Source organism: Pecten maximus, chromosome 4 (genome assembly GCF_902652985.1).
Source record: "Pecten maximus chromosome 4, xPecMax1.1, whole genome shotgun sequence".
Classification (NCBI taxonomy): Eukaryota; Metazoa; Mollusca; class Bivalvia; order Pectinida; family Pectinidae; genus Pecten; species Pecten maximus.
The window spans coordinates 4,875,238-4,902,366 of record NC_047018.1 but is presented as its reverse complement, the minus strand read 5'-3'; the positions used below and the strand labels follow the sequence as shown (position 1 = coordinate 4,902,366).

The window sequence follows — 27,129 nt, the reverse complement described above, 5'->3', positions numbered from 1 at the left end:
ATGCATACTATCTGTAGCTTCTATAGGAGTCATGACATGTCACATACAATATTGTCAAGCAATAATAGATATATAATTTAAATCCTGCCACATCTGAATACAATATGTAAAACATTTAGAAGACTGATAAAGAATATATGTCTGTTGTCGAATCCTGATGTACTAACATCATCTTGAACATGCAACCACAATTTGTTAAAATGGAAAACATTCAGCAAATTGTTTATGAAACACAAATATAGATGTCACAATGTTATATTTTAAAACAACTGCTTCATTTTTATTGCAGATGACATGCAATGCTGAGTTTCTAATAACTAGCTGTGTTGCAAAGTGGCCTGGATCAGTACATGATTCTCGGATTTTTAGGGACAGTCAGTTATGCAGAAGTTTTGAGAATGGTCAGTGTTGAAATACATATCATATTATGGATGAAGTCCTTGCTTAATATATACATGATGTAGTGTATTCAATTACACTTCAAGAATGTATTTCAGTTTTATGTCCTATTTAAAAACAGCCAGGTTTATTTAAGCATACCGGTTTGTGCCAGGTTTGGTGGTGGATACCCAGAGAAAAACCATCAACCTTGTCAGTACCTGGCAATCAATTGCACTATATATGTGGGCTTCAAACTCCTGACCAATAGGTGGCGGGCTAGAGTGGAATAACATTTAGGGGCATGTACATTAATGACTCAGTCCCAGAGAACACATTTTAACCTTAACAAGTTTGAAAAAAATAATTCTGTTTTTATTATATTCAATGACATATATGGCATAAAACGTTGGAAATTGAATTTTTTATATTATTTTGTATTATTAAAGTAGAATAACATCTTTAAAAAAATAAAAAGATGCCACGATCAACTACAAATTCTGACCCAGCTTTGTACATTTTGCTTTCAGGAACATATGATGGGCTCCTGTTGGGAGATTCAGGGTATCCCTGTAGACATTTCTTAATGACACCTTTCATCAACCCCAGCACCAATGAGCAGCAGAGGTTCAATAACTCCCTGTGCAGGACCAGAACAACTATTGAGCAGACATTTGGCATATTAAAGAGAAGGTTTGCTTGCCTTTCAGTTGGGTTGAGAGTGGCACCAACCAAGGCAGCAGGGATAATCATGGCCTGTGTAGTATTACACAACATAGCACAAGAAAAGAAGGAAGTGTTGAATTGTGAACATCAAAATAATTATAATGAAGTTGGAAATCAATTAAACTATGTTGGTCCTGATGCTGGTGGTGCAGGAGTGAGAAACCACATCTGTCAAAATAATTTCCGTTGATGAATTCTTTCAATACACACAGAATTAGAATACTGACATATCCAGAACAAGGTTGGGTTAATTGTAAGTTGTATAAAGTTTGTAATTAATTAACCTATAAAAAAGATAACATTCATCAGTCATAATTGAACTATTTTATAGACATAGCTAGCTGCATCATACAGATCCAACAATTTCAAAGATATATTGATATACATGAGATGTAAATTCCATTAAAGTCATTGATACATACAAGAATATGTAAACATCTGATGCAAGTACTCGCATACATATAATGATATTTTTTCAGTATAACTCTATGATAATAATCAAAATTTTAGACAGGCATACAAAGTAATTAAGACACTGACATTTTCTATGGGGCCCTAACCAATATCAATTCAATACATAATTAGCCATATATTTATCCTACTGATATGTAATTTTAAATGAAGTTATGAATTAATGAAAACAAAAATGAATTATAATTTAGGATTCATAAAGTAATGTTGGACCACATAGCTGACTTGCTTCGGAAGAGTAGTAATTCCTTTTTAATTTCAGTACCTCTATTTCAAGCTTCAGTTTTTCTTGTTCTAACAATATTTTCTTTGTTTCCTCTTTCACTCTGACGTTCTCAAGCTTGATGTTTTCCGTTTCTAGGTCCCTGAAACCCTGAGCCAGGTTCTTCCTTTTAATCCCATGTTGGTTATCTACAAATGAACAGAATATTAAAAAAAAGTATGGTTATAAATCATATCTTTATGATTTTTATTTACGGTAGGCTTTATAATTGATATATGATAACATTTTTGGGTAATGCACTTTTTTTTTTTTTTTGTAAAATATGGTACCACCACCTAAAATCAGTTAAATATTTGAATCAATATTGAATAAACCCCCTTTCTACTTACTTACTTTTCTTTCCTTTGTGACTTCCAAAGATTTCATTAAATATATCTGAAATGTGCATACATGCCATCAATTTCTTTTTTTATAAAATTCACTTGGCTTTAGAAATTCCTTTGTTTACACTGTCTTGTAGCTCACTTTCAGTCCCTTACATTTCTAGCAAGCTACTGTAGTCAGATATCCCTATACTGTCATTTATACATGCTATCCTTATGCTGTACTATATAGCTAGCATATACACATACTCATTTTGCTGCTGAAAGTAGAAGGTCCAGATGTGTCATCAGAAACCACAGATAAGACACAGGTTTCCTCTGGATCCTGGTCCATTTCAGACAGTTGAAAGTTATAATTGGAATCTGAAAATATGAACAAAGAACTTTTTTTATTAAAACTTCAACAAGTTAACTATAATGATAACAATTTTGACCCTTGCAATTGTTTTTTGTGTTATATTGTAATTCATAAGACTTAACTTAGTGCTTCCTGACACAGTACATCCAATTGTTGTGATGCATAAAAACACATCATTTCAGCAAAAGAAAAAAAACTGTGTAAAGATCTTACCCATTTATATATACAGTTTATGTGATAATTGTATGTCCAACAAGAGATCCCAGAGGGATCTTGGCACCCACCATTGTATGATCTATATTAGTCAAATGAAAGACTGATCTTTTCTCAGAGTTTTTCTTCTTTCAATATCATATACTTTAATAACAGGAAATTATGTAAAATTATTTCATCTAACTAAAATTGCAGCAGTAACAAACTTCAATTGTTAAAATCCAAGATGGCTGCCACTCGGCCATGTTGAAAAACTACTGACCAAGAGGAACCTGCATGTAACATTTGAGAAAGATCCCTTCAGTACTTATTAGATTTAGACAGACTGTCAAACAAGATTAGCTAATCTATGACAAAGAAATGCAGTCATTCAGGAGTACATCTAGTACCTTCAGTGTCAAAGTTGACAGGAAGGCCCACCACTTCCGGTCTTGAGCCAATGTTTTCCAGAAGCAGTGACTGACTTGCAGTGGCCTCTGTTTTAGGACCACCGCCAGTCTTTCTCATGTGGTCCACTGTCTCTTTGGCTGAAAACATATATTTTAGCCCCATGTAATGCATCAACACAGTAAAAATAATGAAACAAAAATTATTGCATATAAATCATATCTGTATACATTGTCTTTTTTGCTCTCGTGATTTCATTTACAGGTATAAATTCCGTATCTAAAGGAGACTGATTTATATTAGTTTACTACATTCGTATGTGGTTATCATTATTGTGTATGAATGAAAAGAATTAATTAAAGTTTAAATCAAATTCTATAATAATCAAATTGCTGAAATGAATTAAAAACATTTTGCTGAGTTGCAATTCCTACCTAACAAATTCCAAAACTCTCAAGCAGAAGAGAAGATTTAATTGACAAAGGATACCGAGTAACAGAATTGAAATGCAAATTTTCAACAAAAATACCATGCAAGTATATTTTTTGAATTTTTTTGTGTGAATAATACAAACCTCTCTGCTTAATATTAGAATACTGCTTCCTTACTTGGTCAGTGGATTTCTGGATTTGAGCAATGCTGAAAACAATATTTCATACATGCCATTATTTTTAAAATCAATATATATTATGGGGTGTACATATAGTTATCAGAGATACAGTTGTGTACCCACAACGTGAAGAAATATCTACTTCCATGGATAACTCATATAATGGCAATATCTATGTAAGACCAAACAAACATATGGAAGATGGAACAAAGGCCCTAAAAAAACTCTTGTATTAAAATCTGTAATCTATGCAACCAGAACGAAATTGATGATGAATTCATTTTTGAAGTTAATTCAGCAAAAACTGAAAAAAAGTATCGGATTCAACAATATTTAATTGAGTTTTGCTTAGTGGATACATAATTTGTATGTGTGTCCTGTATGTATGTACCAATGGTATGTAATTATCTACACTTTGAATGTTAATGAGAAAAGTTTTACATACAGTGTATACATGTACATATATATGGTGACGTTCTGTAAGTGAAACTGACAGTCCAGGGCTGGTCTAATGAGGATTCATATTAGTTTTGTTATGTTTGTAATTAATGTCTGGAATATTTTTTTTTATTTTTTTTTCCAAACACATATATACATATGTATATCATCATTAAATCATCATCATCACCATTCATCATATCTTCATGAGTCACCATCAATAATGTCTGGAATTTTTGGCAAAGTACTTCAACATAATTAACTGGGAAAAACTACATGAATCTAGTAAGATTTCAATTATTTCTATTTATTTTTGGTCAATGAAAGCTTGCATAAATATTCCTATGATTTGTGATAACAAAATAATAAAATGACAAAGTTCATGGAAAAAAAAGAACTTCTTTATTGTTCAGAATTTGGAAAAAGTTATTTGTATATATATTGTGTATATGAGTTGTTTTGCATAATTCTTCATTTAAATTTCAGACATTTGTAAAATATTTTATTCATATGCAAATACATGTATGATTACCTTTTAGAGTAAAGTTTTGTTTCACACACTGTCCCGTTGTGTATACCTCTATGTTTATTTATTCCGTACTCTCTATATATGTGCTTTCAGAGATGTGGCTTAATTATGGCATTCTATTCTGGATATTTTATACTTTGTATCTCATTATATGCTGTCTCAAGTTTTGATTTCATTCCTCAGTTTAATTTCATCTATTTAAATTACTATCAAGATTGTTTTCTTTTAATGTACACTATATTAGTGTATTCTCAAAATTCTTACTCTTTGCTACATTAGCATATATATGTACATTACACTTCTCTATTGTGTTTTAATTAAAACTCTAGTAACACAGTGTCTATGTTATACTGGTGTTCATTCTCAGATCTTTATCTATTTAATCCATAAATCTGTGATGTAAGTTAAATCTATATCTGTGATTGCAACTATGTAAAGTGTTGTGATATATTTATTTGTTGTTTGTATATCTGTTTTAATTGATGTTTGTCGAAATACAAGCTCTTTCGAGCTCATGATACTATGTTGTGTATATTCGACGTAAAATGTTTCTTGCAATGACTTGTATCTTGTACATCAATGTGACTGCAAAATAAAATATATGTACATGTATGTTGAAAAAAATCTGATGGAAATCAATAATTTCTTTAAAAATATGTATATTTAATTGCATTTTCATTGCCTTTTCCTATTATGGTGCACACAAAATTTAAAATGGACTATAAAAATCAAGCACAACATTTCAATATCTCATACAGTGGCCACGTACATGACGTATACACATTGTACATATATGGCGCGGGAAGGATGTCATAATCAAATATTTTTGCCTAGGCAAAAATAAAATATTGCCCAGGCAAAATCATTTTTTGCCTAGGCAAAATTCGATTTTTCCCTAGGCAATAATCGAAACAAAATTTTGCCTAGGCAAAAAGCGAATATTGCCTAGGCTGAAATATTTTTGCCTAAGCAATATTCGATTTTTGTCTAGGCAGAAATAACTTTGCCTGGACAATATTTAATTTTTGGCAAGGCAAAAATATTTAATTATGACATCCTTCCCGCGCCATATATACATACACAAAATTTTCTGATAGGTTTTGGGAATGCAATCAAAACCTACGACAGTTCCCGTAAGGCTATAGGTATCACAATTAAGTTATAATCGGTTTATATCATTCTATGAGATCTTACTGTCCTTATGCATGATATATCTATCTATGTATACCCTTGGTATAAGGTGACAGTGCCCAAATCGGATCACCAGTACATATTTTATATATATCGCATTTACTTACGCATTAACACTGAATGTCACTGCATCCCATGCAGCCTGTTTTGTCTCATGGGTCACTACGGACCCACGGAATTTGCCGAATAAGATATCTTCCCTTCTAACAACTTCCTCCACCAGGACCACCTTCTCCTTCTCTGTCCAATTCATGGCTCTTTTTGTTGCCATTATTACTACCACAAGTGCAGACGACAACTGCAGACGTCAGTTGACAGGAGTACGGGAAAAATAGTGATACGAAAAATAGCGCGACATGTCTTTTTCACCTCCATTACAAAAGATCTACTTTCACTTTCAAAAATAGCCGTCTCAGCTGAGACCGGACTCAAACTGAGTTGAGATTTTTCGTGAAAGCCATATTCGAGAAAATCTCAAGTGAGAAAAATCTCAAGGATTTGAGATCGATTTGAGTTTGAGATTTTGCTCAGTTTGAGATGTTTTGTGCAAGCGGGGCCAGGACGTACTTACCTATCGGGTTAGGGTGTGCGTGCGCTATGTATAAACTCGGCCTGTCACACTCACACCGCACGGCGCGTGCTGTATACTTATCGCCCTAACCCCCTCTAGCCAAACTTGATTTATTTTCATAATCCATATAGGATGGCATGATGTTAGTTATTTGATAATTTTAGGATGATCGACTGTTTTGATAAACATGACAAGCTCGTTCACGCCAGAAATCTCCAGGATATCGGCATAATCCACTGAGTGTGCATTTTTGTCGCGTGCATGTAAGCCTATTATCGACTGTCCCGTGTAGGAATAATATGTGCTTCTCTAAATGATGTATTTGACTCAGATCCATTTATTTAACGTACGGCTATTTAACGCTTGCAACCAAGATTTTCGGATCATGGGGAATAAATAAAACGCTATACAAAGTATTTTCAAATGATAAACGAACTCGTTATGAAGAAAATCACCAAGTCAGCAGTTCTGTAGACGACAGCTAATGTACGGTATACATGTTTGGCATTTAATGAAAAAGACTGGCATTGTAATCGAACGTCGGGAAGACGACTTGCTGGTGATTTCAAAAGAAACCATAAACATGATTATGTGATGTTTAGATGAAGTTATTATACATTTTACGACACGAAAAGTGTGCCAAAATTGAATATTTTCGCAAATACCAATAAATTGAAAAAAGCATTGTCAATATCACTTCAGCATTGCAAAACATCGATTATTGCGAAATATTCTACCAAAAGAAGTGTTTTAATTTTCTCAACGTAAAAAGTAATTACAGAGCTTAAAAGGTCATAGCTGTGTAAAAGTTTATTACTGAGTGTAAAGTTTTATTAACTTTTCGAGCACGAGAGGTCGAGATTGTATTTTACGATGAACTATGTGACCTAATTTAGCCAATCAGAAAAAGAGTAAAATGTAATTTTATAATAATACCATTAAACTTGATTACTGCCGTGAACATGATAAAATTGTTAATTCCGATATCATTTGTACTTTTTTATGTGAAGCACGTTACAACGGCGCCTTATATCTGATCGTATAAGTCTTCAAATAAACAAAAAATCATGTGATATTTACACAATTCTGTTAGTTCTTATGCATGGCGGCAATGTTTGACATGTTCTTTATACAAGTAATTGTTACACAATTGGGACAAGGAGAAAGCGGATTGGTCCCTAAGTAGTATTTCGTTCTTTTGTTCGCCGATTGTTTTAGGCGCCAGACTTCTGGGAATGTACAACCTGTAATTATTTTCTGTGATGTTGAGTGAAACTGGTCTTAATCTACCATGGTCTGCGAGTCAACACCTTCTCCCAACTAGTTAGTCTGTCCTTGTTGTATGCGGAGTCGGTCTGACCACCTCCCGCCTGCAGTAATGAACCGAACACGGATTTCAGAACAAAAACCCGACACTCAGCACTTCTGGAGACACATTGCCTAATTTGGGAACCCGCGTCCTGTCTTTTTGTCTTTCGCGATTATTCTGAGGATGACAATTTAACAGAAAATGTGTTTTTAAAGTTTGTAATTGGGTGATACATAATTATTGTTGTTTCTCCACCGTCAAATATGGGTGCTGATGTGATCAACAAAACGCATGGAGGTGACAAAAACAAACAGACCACGGCTATCAGCTATAGTGCATTCTGTAATAGGATTATTTGTCTCGAATGTTTGTAACTAATTGATTTAATATCTAAATTAACATTCCGTTTGCTTCTTAGTTTCAAGTTGATGGCTGTATGTTTAGAATATCATTTAGCGAAGTTAGAATCAGTGACCACACTATCGCTAGCAGTTTGGGAAATAAATTAACCGTCTCTAAAACAGTTGTAGCGTTAAATTAGCGACTTTTAAACAAATGGTGCATTAAAATTAGCGGTTATGAAACAGCTACATGTAGATCATTAATAACAACAGTTCAGAAACAATTGAAGTATTAATATTACCGATTTTGAAACAGTTGGTTGGGGCATTAAAACTATTGGGTTTGGAACACTTGAAACAATAAAATTAGCAGTTTGAAATAGTTGGAGCTTTAAAATGAGAGTTTTCGATAAATTTGGGCGTTTAAGTTAGCAGTTTCAACACAGTCAGGGCGGTTTTGAAACAGTTTGATCATAAAAGTTAGCAGTTTTATAGCAGTTGGCGCATTAGTTTGTGGTTTGTAGTTGTAGGGGGGGGGGGGGGGGGGGGGGGGGCACATTAGTTTGTGGTTTGTAGTTGTAGTTGTAGGGGGGGGGCACATTAGTCTGTGGTTTGTAGTTGTAGGGGGGCACATTAGTTTGTGGTTTGTAGTTGTAGGGGGGCACATTAGTTTGTGGTTTGTAATTGTAGGGGGGCACATTAGTTTGTGGTTTGTAGTTGTAGGGGGGCACATTAATTTGTGGTTTGTAGTTGTAGGGGGGGGGGGCACATTAGTTTGTGGTTTGTAGTTGTAGGGGGGCACATTAGTTTGTGGTTTGTAGTTGTAGGGGGGGGGGGGCACATTAGTTTGTGGTTTGTAGTTGTAGTTGTAGGGGGGGGGGGGTACATTAGTTTGTGGTTTGTAGTTGTAGGGGGGCACATTAGTTTGTGGTGTGTAGTTGTAGGGGGGGCACATTAGTTTGTGGTTTGTAGTTGTGGGGGGGGGGGGGGGCACATTAGTTTGTGGTTTGTAGTTGTAGGGGGGGGGGGGGGCACATTAATTTGTGATTTGTGGTCTGTAGTTGTAGGGGGGCACATTAGTTTGTGGTTTGTAGTTGTAGGGGGGACACATTAGTTTGTGGTTTGTAGTTGTAGGGGAGGGGGGGGGGGGGGCACATTAGTTTGTGGTTTGTAGTTGTAGGGGGGGGGGGGGGGCACATTAGTTTGTGGTTTGTAGTTGCAAAGCGGAGTGCGCATTAAGTTGACAGCTTTGAAACTGTTAGCTTATCAAATTTTAGTCTGTTTTGAAACAGTGCACAAAGTTTGCATGTTTGAAGCTGATTGGCGTTAGATAAATGTTTAATGATAAAAATGAAAATACAATATGATGAAAAAGGGATTAAATGAGAGCAGAACGAATGCTGCTTACATGGATCATATCTGATTTTGAAATAGGAAGCGTTCTAATTTTATTTAGCTTACGATCAATATAAAAACTGACATAGAATGTACATCTCAAATAAAAGGTTTTATCTATATATATATATATAATTATGTAGGTGGGGCGATCGATGGTGTCATTGGTACGTTTGGTGAGTTCAGATTAGACCGCGTGTTATATTGCTTATAAAGGCAAAATTCATGATTAAGTTTAATTCGCGTTTAGGAGGACCTATGCCGTGAGAAATTCGAGACCCCTGTAGGTTAATCATGTCACACAAGTACTGTGTGTTACATTAACGTACGCATAGGTAAAACAGGTAAAACAGGTAAAACATTTAAAGCCGACATCAATTTCCTTGGTGTCATTTATTTTACTATGAGCATGCACATCCTGAAAATCGTTTCATTCCACGAATCCTTTTAAGTGCAGATTTAATATTACCGCAGCTACAACTCATGGCTTCCTTTATTGGCAGAGGCATGATAGATTAGCTGTTCTAAACTGTTCGGCACACTTGTTTCTTCCAACATGAAAACGGAAATTTAACCTACATGTATCTATGTCAGAAGCTATTTAACCATGTTAGGAATGGCATCATTGTATATGTACATACAAAGTGATCCAGTTTCCTTCCTCGTCTATTTGTTTCTGTTTTGGCTTCCCTATTTTCACAATGTATTTTATCTTCAAGAAGTTAACTTCATCGATTTACCGTTTTCACCTTTGGTTTTGATAGGTTTCTTTCCGTTTCTGTTACCGAAAACCTAAATTGTATCTCCCGTGATTAACTGATTTGATCACACCTAATTCCTGCGCGTCGGCGACTGTTAATGTGCTATCTGGGTAAGTGGTGAGGAAAGTATCACCTCGCGCCATCAAATGGCATTGTTTTCGTCCTAAAATGTCTAGCATGCTTCAGGCAGCTACGGGTTACGTAACAATGCAGGAGCCTTAAGGCCAGTCAGGGCACTGCGCGTACAGTATACATATCGTGCATGTTCATAAATTATTTCGTCCCAAGTGGAGGGCTTTAAATGCTGAAACAAAGGTGACGTATCACAAACGAGGGTTCCGCTGTGTAAAGCAGTACCCATGTATCGATCTACTTCGCCGAATTATTGAGATAGGCCGCACTAGGTGTTCCTGGGACCTGGTGGAATACTGGCAGGGAAAGACATATGTTTAGATACCTTGGTGTGTTCTAGGATTTCCGTTAATCAGGATTTAGTAGATAGACTATCGGACGACTAGTTCTAATCCCTCACGTAATTCTAGTACGCGTATACATAATGTTGTATCAGTCTGGAAAGGTTGTGTTTTACTTGGCTCTGTCTCAGTAGCCTTACAATCTGTAACACGAATATCGTACTTATTATTCAAACAATTTCATTGGTTTTTTTGTTTAGATAAATCCCACTTTTTGTCACATACACATCTCACTTTTTTGTCTTACACAAACCTCCCCTTTTTTATCTCATGCAAACCACACGATTTTTGTCTCACACAAACCTCACTTTTTGACTAACACAAATCTCGCCTTACTCAAACCAAGTAGTTTGACATAAGCAGACCTCTTTTTGTCTCATAGATCTCAGTCTTTTGTCTCAAACTTATTTTACAGTTGTACAGATTACTAGGAAAACAATGTCATTTTGACTTTTCTCAGCAATACGAGGTACGTAAAGTAAATCTCGTTAGTGGAATCCTCGACAACGATTTGCTTTTTATCTGACCCTAGGCGTCTATGTCTGGTTCGTAAAAATCAAACTTTACTCTACTATATTATCAATTTTTAAAAGAAGGCATCTCCGTAAAGAGTATGGGTACAGACGTCTCCCAGGTTTTACTCGACCAGCTGATTAAGATATATACAATATTAGAACAATGACTTCCATGACAACGAGCTCCATCGAATATCACGATGATACCAAGTACCGTAATATCAGCCTACCACTGTTGTAACTTTCACAGAGTCTTAAACAAACTCGTTTTGCCTGTATGTGTTTATCTTTCCATTTCTTTGGTCAGTGGTGACTTAATTATCTAATCTTTTCCTGTTTTCCCTTTTGACATTGCTTCACTTTTCTGTTACCTCCCTTGACACTGCTTCACTTTTCTGTTGTCTCCCTTTAAACTGCTTCACTTTTCTGTTGCCTCCCTTGAAACTGCTTCAGTTTTCTGTTGCCTCCCTTGAAACTGCTTCACTTTTCTGTTGGCTCCCTTGACACTGCTTCACTTTTTTGTTGTCTCCCTTTAAACTGCTTCACTTTTCTGTTGCCTCCCTTGAAACTGCTTCACTTTTCTGTTGTCTCCCTTGACACTGCTTCACTTTTCTGTTGCCTCCCTTGACACTACTTCACTTTTCTGTTGTCTCCCTTGACACTGCTTCACTTTTCTGTTGCCTCCCTTAACACTACTTTACTTTTCTGTTGTCTCCCTTGACACTGCTTCACTTTTTTGTTGCCTCCCCTGACACTGTTTCACTTTTTGCCTCTAGTGGAGTAATTGCCCTTGTGAGGAAGGTTTTGGGTTCTGTCCTCTGGTCAAGAAATCACACAGTCTATAGAAATGGCCGCTGTAGTTCGCATCCTTTGCTTAACGCTTAGAATTTCGGGAGTGGAACGACTAGTCTGCCCGTTGTTTGTGTCGTGTGGTGTCCTGGTAGTCTTCGTCGGTATACATCAGTGAGGTAGCAGTATAAAGCTATCACAAAGAGGCAATCACGAACATACCGAGGCTCTCAAAAGACACACACTACACACAGCACACTCAAAGTCTGCTCAAACATTCAAAAAACAATCAAACAAACAATCTAACAAACAATCAAATAAACAGATTTCAACCAACCAACCCGTTCCTCAAATTCTACTCAAACACTCAAACAAACAATCAACCAAACAAAATTAAACCAAACCAACCATTTCCTCAAAGTCTGTTCAAACATTCAAACAAACAGTCAAACACACAAAAATCAAACCAAACCAACCCTTTCCTCAAAGTCTGCGCAAACATTCAAACAAACAATCAATCAAACAAAATCAAACCAAAAACAATAAATGTCACTCTTTTATCTAGCTGCAGGCCTCGCTGTTTTGTCTCGGACCAACCCGTTGTCCTATTTGTACTACAGTGTGAGATGAATTTTACATAATGTTTCTATTTTACACAAAGACATGTTTTACGTTTTGATTTTGAATACTTTATAAGTTTTTGCTACCGATCTCACTGTTCATTGTTCCGTTTTTTTACTCTAACGAAGAAACCTTGCCGTATACAGCTTACAGGAACAATTACAGCAACATATGATGCACAATAAACACCATGAGATATATAAGTGGTAGACTCGCGTCTTGTTATGTGTTTGTTTGATTATTTTAATTGAAGATAAATTGATCAAAAGCAAATAAGTATTTACTATATTCAGTTTGTACCCAAAGGAAATCTAGCTGTCCTATGGTGTGTCATGAATAAATTGCCTCCAGTGCTGTTTAAATATTCATAATCAAATATTGAATTGATGAACTTGTGTTCTCGTGCGCGTTAAAGATGTAGAAGTTCAAGTGTATCAGACCCCAGACAGATTGGTCACCGGTTCTCGGAAACATCGCCGTGTCCCAAACTTGCAAAGTCCGCGCTAACGACACCGACTGCAGTCTATGACATACGGCATACGTCCGCTGAGGTTCCAGAGTCATTATACATATTGTTAGTGAGTCTATCGCCCGCGTAAAACACACGCACTCCACTGTAAATTCAAGCTGGTGAAAAACGGATTTTAGACACAGGATTCCTTTTTGTCTTTGCATAACAACGGGTCATTACGTACAAAGAAGAGGATGAAATATGACGCGAAGTCGACGTAATGTGCGATACATCACACCCATAGAAGGATTCTCGCTGTACTGGGGCCCAGACAAATACCCCTCTCACTCAGACCGGGCACCTCTAGTGCTTTGTCAATCCACAATGTCATTGGAACACTTTCAATTGTTCAACTTTCTGTAAACTTTGGTAGCTCGTAAAACAAACGTGTGAGCTTTTAGTTGGTAGAAACATGCGACTCTTTGACCCTTTATACAAAGGGTCCTATGGCGCCAAAGGAATGTCATATCACTCTCTCCGAAAAAACAGCTTACACCCAGCAATAAAAGAATTTTGTAGATTTATAAAACGATAATGGATTTATGAACGTATGGTTGATTTTTGATAAGTGTACCTAGTTACGCCACGGCGAGGTTAGGCACGTGTGGTTGATGTGTACATTTTCAATTCGATTCATCTATTTCTTCGGCCTTTCCGCCAATCAGATATTACAACTTACACAAGACATATACATCAGTAATATAGCATTGCGGAGAGTAATACACCCATGGGGATCAAAATATTGCATGCATTAAATAAGATATAGTACGGTATGCAGTAAGATTTACAAATGTGTGATTGTAGTATTATAAACCTAAATTCTGAACAGCAGGCTTTGCTAATGCATACATACAGGCACATACATGCATGTGCCGATACAGGCTCGCACCTGCATGCCAATGTTTCATCACTGCCAGGGTAGAGACACTTAAATGTAGTTTAAATGTGTTTTTTTCATGCGTGACCGTTCCCGCATTTGCCTTGCTATGTTCGATACGTGCAGGTTAGAAATTGGCTGGAAAGCATTGATACGTTTTTTGAATGTTACATATTATCAATGTTATATCAGGAATATTTCATGCCTGGTTAATTTTGACCTTTGAATTAACCACATCTGACTTCGTTATGAAAATGCTTTTTCTCCAGCTGACACCTTCTTACTTAAGCTGAACTCCTTTCTTCTCTGCTGACACCTTTTTACTTAAACTGACACCTTTCTAGCTCGCCTCTCGAAGGGAGAGGGAGTTGATGTTGTCGCCCCGGGGTCGGCGTCCGTGTTGGTTTTGAAATGTTAAGTTTTTGGCGCAAGTGTTGAAAGACGTCAGTAAACTCCTTTAGTATTAGTTACATAGTTTGTTAGTGACCCGATAAGGAAAATATCGGGTCTAAAACTTGTATCAAATGAAGCTTCACCTGTTATACGTTTTCATTATTTTTTTTTATATTTTTTTTTTTTTTAGCTTAGTTCCAATATTTTCCGTATCAGGTCAAAAACTGTGTAGCGAATTTATCCCGCTGAAGGCTTATACCCCTGTAATTGTGAACCGTCTACCTTCTGGGTGTCAACATATAAATGCCCAAACATTTCCGCCAATCCCCTCTCTTCAAACGTTTCAAACGTATTTTGCTAAAAAAAAAAGGCTTTCAATATTCCAGCCGTTTTCTCATATCATCTTAAAGAATTGTCCGAATTACTTTCTAGTGTTACGGCCAATTCTTCTTCCGTGGTGTTGCCGAAGCGTTTATGAGAAGCCATGATTGTTATTGAATGGAGGGTTCTTTCAGGAACCCGATACGGGATCACCCAGGACGTCATGTGATATTGTTTTAATGAGGTTGTGAAATGTTTGCCATACGCGGGATATTATATAGTATACGTGGGTTGCTGTGGGGGTTGACTTTTATTTCCTGGAGTCAAATGAATTTCTTCATAATGATGATTTTAATACTTTTTACAATGCAAAACCTAATTATAATATTCTAGTGTGAGGTATAGTGTTATACAATGTAAGGCGAGCTTTGTATCGATGATGCTTTAAAAGCTGACACCATCTGACTTAAGCTGACACTCTCTGATTTGATTTAATCCGGCAACGTTTTACTTACGCTGATGCCCTTTGACCTAAACCGACATCCTTTGACTGAAACTGGCATTATTCGACTTAAGTCGACATACTTTGACCTAAACTGACACCCTTCGACTTAAGATGATATCCTTTGACTGAAACCGATTCCCTTCGACTTAAGCTGATATCCTTTGACTGAAACCGACACCCTTTGAGTTAAGCTGATATCCTTTGACTGAAACCGACACCCTTCGACTTAAGCTGATATTCTTTGACTGAACCCAACATCCTTTGAGTTAAGCTGATACTTTTTACTTAAGGCTTTTTACGAACTTATGAAAACGCTGCTGCATTGGAACATCTGAGAAATTTCAATCGAAATTTGAACATATTGATTTTCGAATAAATCTGAAAGCGAATGAATTCAGATTTAGCGTTATTAACACAAAATATTATTTCAAGAAATTATTTTCAGTAAAGTGAATTGTGTATTAACAAGAAGACACAGAGTCTGGAACAATAAACGTTTCTAGTTCTATCTGTTATATTATTAAAACATAAAAGGCATATATGTATAAATATGTAGATCTACTAGAAACCAGATCAGTGAAAAGATTCGACGGAATTTTGCTGTGTTGACCATTATTCGTTTGTCGATTTCATTGCGTACACTTTCTTGAGATGTAGCATGGTATATTGCATTGTAGTATGTTATAAATACACTGATAAATCTATAAATTCATGTTTACACTGCTATGTGTGTATGATTGTTATGGACAGACATATTTAGTTGATTTTTCATATTAAACATGTCAATTTTCGAAAATAATATTTGCTTATTTTAACTTTAGCGCACTATTTTCATAATCGTGAAACTTAGAAGAAGAGGTTTGTCTCGTATGACAATGTCTCAAAATCATTGAAAACAAAAACATGTAAAACCTAGAAATCGTTCTTTTAAACAATATAAAAGCATACAAAGCATATAATTTTAAGTTAGGTATAAAGCATGTAGATGTATATTAACTGTGAAGAGTTTGAGCCCGACCTGTAAGTTACTACAATAGCCTGTTGGGGAGCTACCAGTCATTCCCCAAGTCACATCTATATCCACAATTAGACACATCCTGTCAAACTAACATGTAGGCAGATAAACCTTCCTACCTCTAGCTGTCAATTTTAAGATAATCATCAACTTGATTGACAGCCTGGCAAGTAATTGAATAGTTTTAATAATTCCCAGAACATGAGCCCATGTTTAAGAAACATGCAGACAAAATTGATGGCGGCAGGGTAGTCATTGATTGCCGTCTTTATACAATACGGCAGTACTACTTCTCCTTCGGTGTTCCGGTATTAACTATAGATTGTGATTGAGGATCGGTTAAATGTATTACAGCGTATGTTACCTTGGTCTGAATCTGGCTACCAATATACCAGATATATCGTCTATAAGTCGTACACTATATACCAGATATATCGTCTGTAAGACGTACACTATACACCAGATCTATCGTCTGTAAGACGTACACTATACCAGATCTATCGTCTATAAGTCGTACACTATATACCAGATCTATCGTCTGTAAGACGTACACTATACACCAGATATATCGTCTGTAAGACGTACACTATACCAGATATATCGTCTGTAAGACGTACACTATACACCAGATATATCGTCTGTAAGACGTACACTATACCAGATATATCGTCTGTAAGACGTACACTATACACCAGATATATCGTCTGTAAGACGTACACTATACACCAGATATATCGTCTGTAAGACGTACACTATACCAGATCTATCGTCTGTAAGACGTACACTATACCAGATCTATCGTCTGTAAGACGTACACTATACCAGATCTATCGTCTGCAAGTTGTACACTATACCAGATCTATCGTCTGTAAGACGTACACAATATACCAGATATATCGTATGAGAGACGTACAATATCTTGTATAGTTTACGACTTACATAGGAGAGGTCTGGTAACGTGTACGACTTACAGATAGACATTCTGACGCATGAAGACTTGTCGGATGCAGTCTTTTGTTTGTCGACTTGTGATATGCGCCTTGCACGTCGATCCACGTGTCAAAATCTGCTTTTAATTCTGATCATTCTGTAGCTTAAAACACATACGCAGTAAGATTTGATACTTAATTATCGATAAAAAAGAAGATTTAAAACTCGTCTCCTATAGGCGACAAAGATATTTTGACGCAATGAATCGGATAATGCACCACACATCTACCTCTGAGAACGAACAAGAAATCTGGTATAGACAGTACAGACAAGAGATCTGGTATAGACAGTAGAGACAAGATATCTGGTATAGACAGTACGGACAAGATATCTGGTATAGACAGTACAGACAAGATATCTGGTATAGACAGTACAGACAGGATATCTGGTATAGACAGTACAGACAAGATATCTGGTATAGACAGTACGGACAAGATATCTGGTATAGACAGTACAGACAGGATATCTGGTATAGACAGTACAGACAAGATATCTGGTATAGACAGTACAGACAAGATATCTGGTATAGACAGTACGGACAAGATATCTGGTATAGACAGTACAGACAAGATATCTGGTATAGACAGTACAGACAAGATATCTGGTATAGACAGTACGGACAAGATATCTGGTATAGACAGTACAGACAAGATATCTGGTATAGACAGTACAGACAAGAGATCTGGTATAGACAGTACGGACAAGATATCTGGTATAGACAGTACGGACAAGATATCTGGTATAGACAGTACGGACAAGATATCTGGTATAGACAGTACAGACAAGATATCTGGTATAGACAGTACAGACAAGATATCTGGTATAGACAGTACGGACCAGATATCTGGTATAGACAGTACAGACAAGATATCTGGTATAGACAGTACAGACAAGATATCTGGTATAGACAGTACAGACAAGATATCTGGTATAGACAGTACAGACAAGATATCTGGTATAGACAGTACAGACAAGATATCTGGTATAGACAGTACAGACAAGATATCTGGTATAGACAGTACAGACAAGATATCTGGTATAGACAGTACAGACAAGATATCTGGTATAGACAGTACAGACAAGATATCTGGTATAGACAGTACGGACAAGATATCTGGTATAGACAGTACAGACAAGATATCTGGTATAGACAGTACAGACAAGATATCTGGTATAGACAGTAGAGACAAGATATCTGGTATAGACCGTAGAGACAAGATATCTGGTATAGACAGTACAGACAAGAGATCTGGTATAGACAGTACAGACAAGAGATCTGGTATAGACAGTACAGACAAGATATCTGGTATAGACAGTACAGACAAGATATCTGGTATAGACAGTAGAGACAAGATATCTGGTATAGACAGTACAGACAAGAGATCTGGTATAGACAGTACGGACAAGATATCTGGTATAGACAGTACAGACAAGATATCTGGTATAGACAGTACGGACAAGATATCTGGTATAGACAGTACAGACAAGATATCTGGTATAGACAGTACGGACAAGATATCTGGTATAGACAGTACAGACAAGATATCTGGTATAGACAGTACAGACAAGATATCTGGTATAGACAGTACGGACAAGATATCTGGTATAGACAGTACGGACAAGATATCTGGTATAGACAGTACGGACAAGATATCTGGTATAGACAGTACAGACAAGATATCTGGTATAGACAGTACAGACAAGATATCTGGTATAGACAGTACGGACAAGATATCTGGTATAGACAGTACAGACAAGATATCTGGTATAGACAGTACGGACAAGATATCTGGTATAGACAGTACAGACAAGATATCTGGTATAGACAGTACAGACAAGATATCTGGTATAGACAGTACAGACAAGATATCTGGTATAGACAGTACAGACAAGATATCTGGTATAGACAGTACAGACAAGATATCTGGTATAGACAGTACGGACAAGATATCTGGTATAGACAGTACAGACAAGATATCTGGTATAGACAGTACAGACAAGATATCTGGTATAGACAGTACAGACAAGATATCTGGTATAGACAGTACGAGACAAGATATCTGGTATAGACAGTACGGACAAGATATCTGGTATAGACAGTACAGACAAGATATCTGGTATAGACAGTACAGACAAGATATCTGGTATAGACAGTACAGACAAGATATCTGGTATAGACAGTACAGACAGATATCTGGTATAGACAGTACAGACAAGATATCTGGTATAGACAGTACAGACAAGATATCTGGTATAGACAGTACAGACAAGATATCTGGTATAGACAGTACAGACAAGATATCTGGTATAGACAGTACAGACAAGATATCTGGTATAGACAGTACGGACAAGATATCTGGTATAGACAGTACAGACAAGATATCTGGTATAGACAGTACAGACAAGATATCTGGTATAGACAGTACAGACAAGATATCTGGTATAGACAGTACAGACAAGATATCTGGTATAGACAGTACAGACAAGATATCTGGTATAGACAGTACAGACAAGATATCTGGTATAGACAGTACAGACAAGATATCTGGTATAGACAGTACAGACAAGATATCTGGTATAGACAGTACAGACAAGATATCTGGTATAGACAGTACAGACAAGATATCTGGTATAGACAGTACAGACAAGATATCTGGTATAGACAGTACAGACAAGATATCTGGTATAGACAGTACAGACAAGATATCTGGTATAGACAGTACAGACAAGATATCTGGTATAGACAGTACAGACAAGATATCTGGTATAGACAGTACAGACAAGATATCTGGTATAGACAGTACAGACAAGATATCTGGTATAGACAGTACAGACAAGATATCTGGTATAGACAGTACAGACAAGATATCTGGTATAGACAGTACAGACAAGATATCTGGTATAGACAGTACAGACAAGATATCTGGTATAGACAGTACAGACAAGATATCTGGTATAGACAGTACAGACAAGATATCTGGTATAGACAGTACAGACAAGATATCTGGTATAGACAGTACAGACAAGATATCTGGTATAGACAGTACGGACAAGATATCTGGTATAGACAGTACAGACAAGATATCTGGTATAGACAGTACAGACAAGATATCTGGTATAGACAGTACAGACAAGATATCTGGTATAGACAGTACAGACAAGATATCTGGTATAGACAGTACAGACAAGATATCTGGTATAGACAGTACGGACAAGATATCTGGTATAGACAGTACGGACAAGATATCTGGTATAGACAGTACAGACAAGATATCTGGTATAGACAGTACAGACAAGATATCTGGTATAGACAGTACGGACAAGATATCTGGTATAGACAGTACAGACAAGATATCTGGTATAGACAGTACAGGACAAGATATCTGGTATAGACAGTACAGACAAGATATCTGGTATAGACAGTACGAGACAAGATATCTGGTATAGACAGTACAGACAAGATATCTGGTATAGACAGTACAGACAAGATATCTGGTATAGACAGTACGAGACAAGATATCTGGTATAGACAGTACAGACAAGATATCTGGTATAGACAGTACGGACAAGATATCTGGTATAGACAGTACAGACAAGATATCTGGTATAGACAGTACAGACAAGATATCTGGTATAGACAGTACAGACAAGATATCTGGTATAGACAGTACAGACAAGAGATCTGGTATAGACAGTACGGACAAGATATCTGGTATAGACAGTACAGACAAGATATCTGGTATAGACAGTACAGACAAGATATCTGGTATAGACAGTACAGACAAGATATCTGGTATAGACAGTACGGACCAGATATCTGGTATAGACAGTACAGACAAGATATCTGGTATAGACAGTACGGACAAGATATCTGGTATAGACAGTACGGACAAGATATCTGGTATAGACAGTACGGACAAGATATCTGTATAGACAGTACAGACAAGATATCTGGTATAGACAGTACGGACAAGATATCTGGTATAGACAGTACAGACAAGATATCTGGTATAGACAGTACGGACAAGATATCTGGTATAGACAGTACGGACAAGATATCTGGTATAGACAGTAGAGACAAGATATCTGGTATAGGACAGTACAGACAAGATATCTGGTATAGACAGTACGGACAAGATATCTGGTATAGACAGTACAGACAAGATATCTGGTATAGACAGTACAGACAAGATATCTGGTATAGACAGTACGGACAAGATATCTGGTATAGACAGTACAGACAAGATATCTGGTATAGACAGTACAGACAAGATATCTGGTATAGACAGTACAGACAAGATATCTGGTATAGACAGTACAGACAAGATATCTGGTATAGACAGTACAGACAAGATATCTGGTATAGACAGTACGGACAAGAGATCTGGTATAGACAGTACGGACAAGATATCTGGTATAGACAGTACAGACAAGATATCTGGTATAGACAGTACAGACAAGATATCTGGTATAGACAGTACGGACCAGATATCTGGTATAGACAGTACGGACAAGATATCTGGTATAGACAGTACAGACAAGATATCTGGTATAGACAGTACAGACAAGATATCTGGTATAGACAGTACGGACAAGATATCTGGTATAGACAGTACAGACAAGATATCTGGTATAGACAGTACAGACAAGATATCTGGTATAGACAGTACAGACAAGATATCTGGTATAGACAGTACAGACAAGATATCTGGTATAGACAGTACAGACAAGATATCTGGTATAGACAGTACAGACAAGATATCTGGTATAGACAGTACAGACAAGATATCTGGTATAGACAGTACAGACAAGATATCTGGTATAGACAGTACAGACAAGATATCTGGTATAGACAGTACAGACAAGATATCTGGTATAGACAGTACAGACAAGATATCTGGTATAGACAGTACAGACAAGATATCTGGTATAGACAGTACAGACAAGATATCTGGTATAGACAGTACGGACAAGATATCTGGTATAGACAGTACAGACAAGATATCTGGTATAGACAGTACAGACAAGATATCTGGTATAGACAGTACAGACAAGATATCTGGTATAGACAGTACAGACAAGATATCTGGTATAGACAGTACAGACAAGATATCTGGTATAGACAGTACAGACAAGATATCTGGTATAGACAGTACAGACAAGATATCTGGTATAGACAGTACAGACAAGATATCTGGTATAGACAGTACGGACAAGATATCTGGTATAGACAGTACAGGACAAGATATCTGGTATAGACAGTACAGACAAGATATCTGGTATAGACAGTACAGACAAGATATCTGGTATAGACAGTACAGACAAGATATCTGGTATAGACAGTACAGACAAGATATCTGGTATAGACAGTACAGACAAGATATCTGGTATAGACAGTACGGACAAGATATCTGGTATAGACAGTACAGACAAGAGATCTGGTATAGACAGTACGGACAAGATATCTGGTATAGACAGTACAGACAAGATATCTGGTATAGACAGTACAGACAAGATATCTGGTATAGACAGTACGGACAAGATATCTGGTATAGACAGTACAGACAAGATATCTGGTATAGACAGTACGGACAAGATATCTGGTATAGACAGTACAGACAAGATATCTGGTATAGACAGTACAGACAAGATATCTGGTATAGACAGTACGGACAAGATATCTGGTATAGACAGTACAGACAAGATATCTGGTATAGACAGTACGGACAAGATATCTGGTATAGACAGTACAGACAAGATATCTGGTATAGACAGTACGAGACAAGATATCTGGTATAGACAGTACGGACAAGATATCTGGTATAGACAGTAGAGACAGATATCTGGTATAGACAGTAGAGACAAGATATCTGGTATAGACAGTACAGACAAGATATCTGGTATAGACAGTACGGACAAGATATCTGGTACAGACAGTACAGACAAGATATCTGGTATAGACAGTACAGACAAGATATCTGGTATAGACAGTACAGACAAGATATCTGGTATAGACAGTACAGACAAGATATCTGGTATAGACAGTACAGACAAGATATCTGGTATAGACAGTACAGACAAGATATCTGGTATAGACAGTACAGACAAGATATCTGGTATAGACAGTACAGACAAGATATCTGGTATAGACAGTACAGACAAGATATCTGGTATAGACAGTACAGACAAGATATCTGGTATAGACAGTACAGACAAGATATCTGGTATAGACAGTACAGACAAGATATCTGGTATAGACAGTACGGACAAGATATCTGGTATAGACAGTACAGACAAGATATCTGGTATAGACAGTACAGACAAGATATCTGGTATAGACAGTACAGACAAGATATCTGGTATAGACAGTACAGACAAGATATCTGGTATAGACAGTACAGACAAGATATCTGGTATAGACAGTACAGACAAGATATCTGGTATAGACAGTACAGGACAAGATATCTGGTATAGACAGTACAGACAAGATATCTGGTATAGACAGTACAGACAAGATATCTGGTATAGACAGTACAGACAAGATATCTGGTATAGACAGTACAGACAAGATATCTGGTATAGACAGTACAGACAAGATATCTGGTATAGACAGTACAGACAAGATATCTGGTATAGACAGTACGGACAAGATATCTGGTATAGACAGTACAGACAAGATATCTGGTATAGACAGTACAGACAAGATATCTGGTATAGACAGTACGGACAAGATATCTGGTATAGACAGTAGAGACAAGATATCTGGTATAGACAGTACAGACAAGATATCTGGTATAGACAGTACAGACAAGATATCTGGTATAGACAGTACAGACAAGATATCTGGTATAGACAGTACAGACAAGATATCTGGTATAGACAGTACAGACAAGATATCTGGTATAGACAGTACAGGACAAGATATCTGGTATAGACAGTACAGACAAGATATCTGGTATAGACAGTACGGACAAGATATCTGGTATAGACAGTACAGACAAGATATCTGGTATAGACAGTACAGACAAGATATCTGGTATAGACAGTACGGACAAGATATCTGGTATAGACAGTACAGACAAGATATCTGGTATAGACAGTACAGACAAGATATCTGGTATAGACAGTACAGACAAGATATCTGGTATAGACAGTACAGACAAGATATCTGGTATAGACAGTACGGACAAGATATCTGGTATAGACAGTACAGACAAGATATCTGGTATAGACAGTACAGACAAGATATCTGGTATAGACAGTACGGACCAGATATCTGGTATAGACAGTACAGACAAGATATCTGGTATAGACAGTACGGACAAGATATCTGGTATAGACAGTACAGACAAGATATCTGGTATAGACAGTACAGACAAGATATCTGGTATAGACAGTACAGACAAGATATCTGGTATAGACAGTACAGACAAGATATCTGGTATAGACAGTACGGACCAGATATCTGGTATAGACAGTACAGACAAGATATCTGGTATAGACAGTACGAGACAAGATATCTGGTATAGACAGTACAGACAAGATATCTGGTATAGACAGTACGACCAGATATCTGGTATAGACAGTACAGACAAGATATCTGGTATAGACAGTACAGACAAGATATCTGGTATAGACAGTACGGACCAGATATCTGGTATAGACAGTACAGACAAGATATCTGGTATAGACAGTACGGACCAGATATCTGGTATAGACAGTACGGACAAGATATCTGGTATAGACAGTACAGACAAGATATCTGGTATAGACAGTACAGACAAGATATCTGGTATAGACAGTACAGACAAGATATCTGGTATAGACAGTACAGACAAGATATCTGGTATAGACAGTACAGACAAGATATCTGGTATAGACAGTACAGACAAGATATCTGGTATAGACAGTACAGACAAGATATCTGGTATAGACAGTACGGACCAGAGATCTGGTATAGACAGTACGGACAAGATATCTGGTATAGACAGTACGGACAAGATATCTGGTATAGACAGTACAGACAAGATATCTGGTATAGACAGTACAGACAAGATATCTGGTATAGACAGTACAGACAAGATATCTGGTATAGACAGTACGGACCAGATATCTGGTATAGACAGTACAGACAAGATATCTGGTATAGACAGTAGAGACAAGATATCTGGTATAGACAGTACGGACAAGATATCTGGTATAGACAGTACAGACAAGATATCTGGTATATACAGTACAGACAAGATATCTGGTATAGACAGTACGGACCAGAGATCTGGTATAGACAGTACGGACCAGATATCTGGTATAGACAGTAGAGACAAGATATCTGGTATAGACAGTAGAGACAAGATATCTGGTATAGACAGTACAGACAAGATATCTGGTATAGACCGTACAGACAAGATATCTGGTATAGACAGTACGGACAAGATATCTGGTATAGACAGTACGGACAAGATATCTGGTATAGACAGTAGAGACAAGATATCTGGTATAGACAGTACGGACAAGATATCTGGTATAGACAGTAGAGACAAGATATCTGGTATAGACAGTACGGACCAGAGATCTGGTATAGACAGTAGAGACAAGAGATCTGGTATAGACAGTACGGACAAGATATCTGGTATAGACAGTACGGACAAGATATCTGGTATAGACAGTACAGACAAGATATCTGGTATAGACAGTACAGACAAGAGATCTCGTATAGACAGTACGGACCAGATATCTGGTATAGACAGTACAGACAAGATATCTGGTATAGACAGTACAGACAAGATATCTGGTATAGACAGTACAGACAAGATATCTGGTACAGACAGTACGGACCAGAGATCTGGTATAGACAGTACAGACAAATATCTGGTATAGACAGTACAGACAAGATATCTGGTATAGACAGTACGGACCAGATATCTGGTATAGACAGTACAGACAAGATATCTGGTATAGACAGTACGGACAAGATATCTGGTATAGACAGTACAGACAAGATATCTGGTATAGACAGTACAGACAAGATATCTGGTATAGACAGTACAGACAAGATATCTGGTATAGACAGTACAGACAAGATATCTGGTATAGACAGTACAGACAAGATATCTGGTATAGACAGTACGAGACAAGATATCTGGTATAGACAGTACAGACAAGATATCTGGTATAGACAGTACGGACAAGATATCTGGTATAGACAGTACGGACCAGAGATCTGGTATAGACAGTACGGACAAGATATCTGGTATAGACAGTACGGACAAGATATCTGGTATAGACAGTACAGACAAGATATCTGGTATAGACAGTACAGACAAGATATCTGGTATAGACAGTACAGACAAGATATCTGGTATAGACAGTACAGACAAGATATCTGGTATAGACAGTACAGACAAGATATCTGGTATAGACAGTACAGACAAGATATCTGGTATAGACAGTACGGACAAGATATCTGGTATAGACAGTAGAGACAAGAGATCTCGTATAGACAGTACGGACAAGATATCTGGTATATACAGTACAGACAAGATATCTGGTATAGACAGTACGGACCAGAGATCTGGTATAGACAGTACGGACAAGATATCTGGTATAGACCGTAGAGACAAGATATCTGGTATAGACAGTAGAGACAAGATATCTGGTATAGACAGTACAGACAAGATATCTGGTATAGACCGTACAGACAAGATATCTGGTATAGACAGTACGGACAAGATATCTGGTATAGACAGTACGGACAAGATATCTGGTATAGACAGTAGAGACAAGATATCTGGTATAGACAGTACGGACAAGATATCTGGTATAGACAGTAGAGACA

The 27,129-nt window shown here is 37.0% G+C and overlaps 2 protein-coding genes across 3 annotated transcripts in view; one reads left to right on the top strand and one right to left on the bottom strand.

The window, feature by feature from the left end:
* Positions 1–27,129, top strand: part of LOC117325032 (cholinesterase 1-like) — a 211,260-nt gene that overhangs the window by 36,826 nt on the left and 147,305 nt on the right. The window lies entirely within an intron of this gene.
* Positions 1,669–4,297, bottom strand: LOC117325033. 2 transcript variants are annotated; one of them, XM_033880936.1, is made up of 4 exons: positions 3,714–4,297; positions 3,142–3,279; positions 2,431–2,544; positions 1,669–1,986 (listed from the first exon to the last, which is right to left on the bottom strand). In XM_033880936.1, the coding sequence occupies exons 2-4, from the start codon at positions 3,257–3,259 to the stop codon at positions 1,763–1,765; spliced, it is 456 nt and encodes a 151-aa protein (XP_033736827.1). In that variant the 5' UTR covers positions 3,260–3,279; positions 3,714–4,297; the 3' UTR covers positions 1,669–1,762. The 2 variants fall into 2 exon arrangements, with proteins under 2 accessions (XP_033736827.1, XP_033736826.1); XM_033880935.1 differs by lacking the exon at positions 3,714–4,297 and having other exon boundaries at positions 3,142–3,364.

Coding starts and splice junctions, on each gene's coding strand:
- LOC117325033 (XM_033880935.1), bottom strand. CDS start 3,313: ATGCATTACATGGGGCTAAAATATATGTTTTCAGCCAAAGAGACAGTG. Junction 2,545..3,141: donor TGTCAACTTTGACACTGAAG/GTACTAGATGTA, acceptor TCATATTTTCAG/ATTCCAATTATAACTTTCAA. Junction 1,987..2,430: donor TACTTTCAGCAGCAAAATGA/GTATGTGTATAT, acceptor GTTCATTTGTAG/ATAACCAACATGGGATTAAA.